Source organism: Rattus rattus, chromosome 2 (genome assembly GCF_011064425.1).
Source record: "Rattus rattus isolate New Zealand chromosome 2, Rrattus_CSIRO_v1, whole genome shotgun sequence".
NCBI classification, from domain to species: domain Eukaryota; kingdom Metazoa; phylum Chordata; class Mammalia; order Rodentia; family Muridae; genus Rattus; species Rattus rattus.
Window position 1 is genome coordinate 86,911,258 of NC_046155.1, and position 5,824 is coordinate 86,917,081.

Below are 5,824 nucleotides of genomic sequence, written 5' to 3' on the forward strand. Positions count from 1 at the left end.
CACCAACACCTTTGGCTATCAGCCTAAACCTGTGCCACCCTGCCAAAGCCAGCCTTGCAGACCAAGAGTCCATCCCTACGGTGCACTAAACTCTTCTGGATTAGGCGCGGACTAGGGTGGGGGCACGATTAGAATCAGACATGCAGCAAGGAGTAATTGAGGTACTGGACTCTACTCTCCAAGGTTCAGAGATTGGAGTAGGGGATGTTCAAAGTCAGGAAGGAAAGAAGAGATAAAATTTACCTTGACGTCAAAAGGCCCTCCAAATTCCCGCTAATTTTAAGGGTGGTTCTCACTGCTCCCCACCATCCTCCCACTTCCATCAATGACCTCAATTTAAATTCAAATGGTGTCATCTTGCTAGATGCTCGGAGTTCTGGAAGCACCGAGGTGACGCAATCTGTCTGGGGCACGGGGCCCTTCCACCTATTGGCTGCCTGGCGCCCCGGGACCCCTCCCAACTCACCGCGGCGGGAATAAGAGCAGCTGCAGGCGCTTGGAAGCACAGGAGCCACTGCCCAGATCAAGAGTCACCGCCTCGCAACCACCGCCTGGCTCCATCAGGACCCCGCAGTCTCAGCTCCAAGTCATCGCTCACCAGGTGAGCCCTGAGGTTCCTGCTCAGGTGTGTCGTTCTACTTCTCTCTTCCTCTCCTTCTTCTCTCTCCTGGCTCTCGCCTTTAGTCTTTAGTTTGTCTTCCCTGCCAGTCTCCGTTAGTCCTAGCCATGGTTCGTGCCAGATCCCGATCCAGATAGATCCCGACAGAACGGGTCCGCAGAGGCTTCCTCCAGCTTCGCAGGAGCTCGGGCTCCACTCTCACCTTTCTCTCCGCACACCTGACCCGCCTATCCTGGGACTCTGAGCTCTTAGGCATCACGCATGGAGTCGGGCGTAGCTCTCTTTAGATGGCGCTTTCAGCATTCTTGGTTCTTGGGAAATTGGTCCAGAGTCCGAGCCAAGCGCCAAAACGTAGCGAACAAGAACCAGCAGCCACAATTGCAAGCCCGGATTCGGGACCCCGGGATTTCAGAGGAATGTTTCGGCGTGAACTTTAGACTGGTTCTTGCAGGCAACTGAGTTGCCAGGGGGTGGAGCAGCTGAGCAGTGCAGCCTTCAGCTTCTCACAGATTTCAAGGCAGAAATATTCCCTCCTCATAGCCTTCCTTTCTCACATTCTTAGGTGTCTGCAAAAGTCTCATGAAGGGAAGACAACTCTATACTTCCCTGGAGATAGACGTAGAGACAGGAGACCCCTAGGACTCATAGAATCCTTGAGACTGATCAACAATTTACACACCACCACATCACTGCCATCACCTTCCTCTGTCTGTAGGGCTAAAGTTCTTTCCAAACCACATAGGCTACATGCCCACTGGACCTTACAGTCTTCTTTGTCAATGAGGGAGCAAAGGTGATGAGAAATGTAGTTATCGGTATGAAGCCAAACTGTCAGGGAGTCAAAGGCAGAAGCACACAGAAAGCCAAGTCCGTGGGCTTATAGAACTTTGAACTCGTACAAATTAATCAATCAATCAATCAATCAATCAATCCATATTCTTGTCTTGCAGGGAGGCATCATGGGCTTTCTGAAGTTCTCCCCTTTCCTGGTTGTCAGCATCTTGCTCCTGTACCAGGCATGCGGCCTCCAGGCAGTTCCTTTGAGGTACGTGTAAAGACAGGAGTCCTACTGTCCTGGGACTGGACAACGACCTATGTGTTAACTACAGAGTACCGAATGTTTAAAAACCAACTCTCTTGCAGAAAATATATATGTGTACATAGACAAACACGAAAGTTCGCTACAAACCTTTTTGATATAAAGATGAAAATATACAATTTTCAAACAGACAGGATATACAGTACTCCACATCCTAAATTTCAAGTAGCTCTTTCACTAACAAAATGCTTTGATTACTTTCCCCACATATTTAGTATCAACAGTTAAACCTTTTTGTTCAATTAACCCCTTATGAGACATGAATTTTACGCTAATCTGCTAACTTGCCAATAAATATTACTGACTCTAATTTATAACCTGTTGATCTATTCTGGTCTACTTAGAAACCGTATCTATTAAAATGGGCCCCCATTCATATTCAACACTAATTACTTTGTCACTTTAATTATAGCTGCACTTACCACTTAACTTGTAAAATTCCTAAGCTGAGGAGGACATTGGCTCAAGCCTCTAGTGTCAGTGGCAGGCAGGGAATCAGAGTTGGTGCTAGACTTGCTTCCTTTCCACAGGTCAACCTTGGAAAGCAGCCCAGGCATGGCCACTCTCAGTGAAGAAGAAGCTCGCCTACTGGCTGCACTGGTGCAGAACTATATGCAGATGAAAGTCAGGGAGCTGGAGCAGGAGGAGGAACAGGAGGCTGAGGGCTCTAGGTAAGGCCCCTTACCCGTGCCTAGAACATCCACAGGAAAGCAGAATCCAGAAGGTAGGAGAGAACACGCTGGTCACCTGGTTGCTGCTTAGCTGGACACGGGGTTCAGCTATTCTCAGGCTCCAAAGAAGACAGAAGTCATCTGGTAAGACTTCGATTAAATCACACTTGAAAGATATATTTCTGAAAGCCCTTAAGGGAAGGTTTGGAATAACTATAGAAATTAGTCTGCTAACATCGGGGAGAGTTCCTGACGTAGTATGAGTTAAGACTGGTAAAACTTAAAGTCTGCAGAGATGTCATTGTGGTCATAGGGCAAAGGAGAGCACCCTTCCCTATCCCTGCCTGCCTGTGTGCCCCAGCTTAGAAACAAACCAACGCTGGCCTGGCTCCTGCACTGCCCAAGGGAAAGCATGTGTTAACCTACATCCACCCAGGGAAACACCCTTCCAAGCACGAAAGATTGAAGAGCACAAGGAGTGCCAGAAAAAGTCACCCTTTTCCTCTGCCCTTCCCCCACACTTCTCTGGCCCACCACACTCCAGGCTTTCCCAATACTGTATGTGTGAACCAACCTCCTACCACCCCCCCCTCCCAACTTCTAGTTCTGTGACTGGTTTAACCAGCCCTGGTGCATGGCACTGCCTCGCATGTCTTTTCCCTGCAGCTTGGACAGCCCCAGATCTAAGCGGTGTGGGAATCTGAGTACCTGCATGCTGGGCACGTACACACAAGACCTCAACAAGTTTCACACCTTCCCCCAAACTTCAATTGGGGTTGGAGCACCTGGCAAGAAAAGGGATATGGCCAAGGACTTGGAGACAAACCACCACCCCTATTTTGGCAACTAGGTCCCTCCTCTCCTTTCCAGTTTCCATCTTGCTTTCTTCCTATAACTTGATGCATGTAGTTCCTCTCTGGCTGCTCTCTGGGCTATTACGGGTTACTTTCATGAGGCAAAGGATGGTATCTGGAATCTCCAATGGGTGAGGAGAAAGGGCCTACAGGCCAAAAGAGAATCACCCAGGAAGATGGCAGAGAGCCAGGGCAGTCATCTGGATTCCTAGTAGAGCTTCTCAGTCTAGTCTTGCTTCCGAAAGTGTTGGTTGTTTGGGAACAAAAGCTATTTTTCTAAAAAAGGACTTGAACCATGTAGTGGTCATTGATGTTAGCCCATCTCAGGCTTCATAGAGTTCAAGATCTGGTTAGAAGTAGTCTTAGCCCCGGAGGTTAAGCAGTCATAATTTGGTGAGTGATGCCCATGACTCAGCTCAAGCAGTAAGAAGAGAGGCGACAAGGAACAGGTAAACACTGCTGGGACTGGATGCTCCAAACCCTTCCTTCCTTCAGGTAAGACCGGGTGGTTTCACTTTGCCAAGGAAGGCCACTTGGGTCTAACTGGGACATGAGTCCTTGTGAACGGGCTCAGAGGTGGCATCAAAATTCACTCTAGCTTATAAATCCTTGCTTATTTGTACTTATATGGGCACAGTTGGCTGTAATAGCCCTATGTTCCGTGGCCAGTCTACCCAAACCCCATCTGGGTTTTTGAATGCCTCTGGGATGTCTAAGGGAAGTGATCACAGCATTTCCCCTAATGGCCTTGTGATTGTCTGTTCTGATAACCATGTTTGGGAGAAACACTTAAAGCTAATTGGTGCTTCTGAGAGCAGCAATATTCCCATGTTAATCCCATGGGGCAGACACCTCCCCAGCCTCAGTGACACTCTCTCTCTCTCCCCCTCCCTCCCTCCTTCTCTCCCTCCCTTCCTCCCTCCTCCTCCTCCTCCTCTTCTTCTTCTTCCTCTCTCTCTCTCTCTCATCTCTCTCTCTCTCTCATCTCTCTCTCTCTCTCTCTCTCTCATCTCTCTCTCTCTCATCTCTCTCTCTCTCTCTCTCTCTCTCTCTCTCTCTCTCTCATCTCTCTCCCTTCTCTCTCCCTTCTCTCTCCCCTCCCTCCACTGCATCCTGAATATCAGTGTCACTGCCCAGAAGAGATCCTGCAACACCGCCACCTGTGTGACCCATCGGCTGGCAGGCTTGCTGAGCAGGTCGGGAGGTGTGGTGAAGGACAACTTTGTGCCCACCAATGTGGGCTCTGAAGCCTTCGGCCGTCGCCGCAGGGACCTTCAGGCTTGAACAGATAATAGCCCCAGAAAGAAGGTGACTTCCTTGTACAACTGGTAGGAAAATGGATGCCCATATGTCTCAGGGATATAAGCCATACTCTGAAGCTCACTGGGCCCATGGTTCAGATGCCATTTTATAGCTTCTTTACTCCCTCTCCCTTTCCTTCTCCCTGCCTGCCTGCCCTGCCTTTCTGTTCTCTCCTGTGATGCTTTGCTCTAAGACCAGGAGATGCAGAACTCATGTATTTATTCATCACTGTAATTGCAAATATTCTACCATATGGATTGAGAGCCAAGGGCATTATATCCTTTTAGTATATACTACAATGTAAGAGAAGCCATAGGTTTAAGAACTGTATTGGTTCTCTACTGGGTATATAACCATTGATGGTTACTTTAACTCTCACTGAGTCTCAGTTTTCCCCCTTTATAAACTAGGAACATCAACAGAACCTACCTCCTAGTATTAACAGGAAGCTAAATGAAATAATGTCAAGAGATTGACAATATCTAAACTCTATTCTTTTTTTCCTCCTAGGTTACACAATAAAGATAAACTCTAATTCTTTTCATGTATAATTAAAGTCATGTGTCAGAAAGGCTGATGGAAGACACATATATTTGCATCCTTCTTGGTACTGGAAACCCTTCTCCCTATGACAGGAACTAAAGCTAAGTGCAGAATAAGCTCACCATAGTTGGCTATTGTGCATCGTGTTGTATGTGATTCTATATCCAGTAAACATGACAGCATGGTTCTGGCTTATCTGGTAGCAAATCTAGTCCCCATAAACCACCGTGTGGATGTTGATAACTCTGCTAAACCTCAAGCGGATATGAAACCACTGCCTCTGGGTCTTCTGGGGACACATGGTAATGTTGTGACTCAATGGAACCATATGCTTAAAGAACTGTCAATGTTGTCACTTGTGAACTTAATCAAAATTAAAAAATATGTATTTTCGATATCCTCAAGTGGAGTCTTTGCTGTTACTTATACTGTGTTTTACAAGAGAGCTTTGAGATTTGGGGGGTCTGTGAGCACTTTGTTGAAGCAAAGGCATTGTGCTTATGTGATTCTTGCTGTCTTAGAAGCTGAGTCTCTGGTTAACCTCGTCCACTTATTAGAATGCTGTGTATGTCACAGAGGACAATGCATATTTATTTCCAGAGACTGATCTGGTTGCCAACCACAGAGATTACCTGTGACTCTTCATTTCTCGGATTTGCCTTTACGCACCCTTGCTCTTTCTTCCCATAAAAGTCCCTTTCTTGTACCTCTTGGTCTACAAAGACCTTTAGAAATG

The 5,824-nt window shown here is 47.2% G+C and overlaps 1 protein-coding gene across 4 annotated transcripts; it reads left to right on the plus strand.

Moving 5' to 3' along the window:
- The first annotated feature begins 508 nt into the window (after positions 1-508).
- Positions 509-5,492, plus strand: LOC116893934 (calcitonin). Of its 4 annotated transcripts, none has more exons than XM_032895654.1 (5): positions 509-601; positions 1,570-1,664; positions 2,249-2,389; positions 4,368-4,551; positions 5,056-5,492. In XM_032895654.1, exons 2-4 carry the CDS (start codon positions 1,579-1,581, stop codon positions 4,525-4,527), a joined length of 387 nt encoding a protein of 128 aa, XP_032751545.1. In that variant the 5' UTR covers positions 509-601; positions 1,570-1,578; the 3' UTR covers positions 4,528-4,551; positions 5,056-5,492. The 4 variants fall into 4 exon arrangements, with proteins under 4 accessions (XP_032751545.1, XP_032751544.1, XP_032751543.1 ...); XM_032895653.1 differs by having other exon boundaries at positions 510-625; XM_032895652.1 differs by lacking the exons at positions 4,368-4,551; positions 5,056-5,492 and adding an exon at positions 3,056-3,473 and having other exon boundaries at positions 510-601.
- Positions 5,493-5,824: the final 332 nt, after the last annotated feature.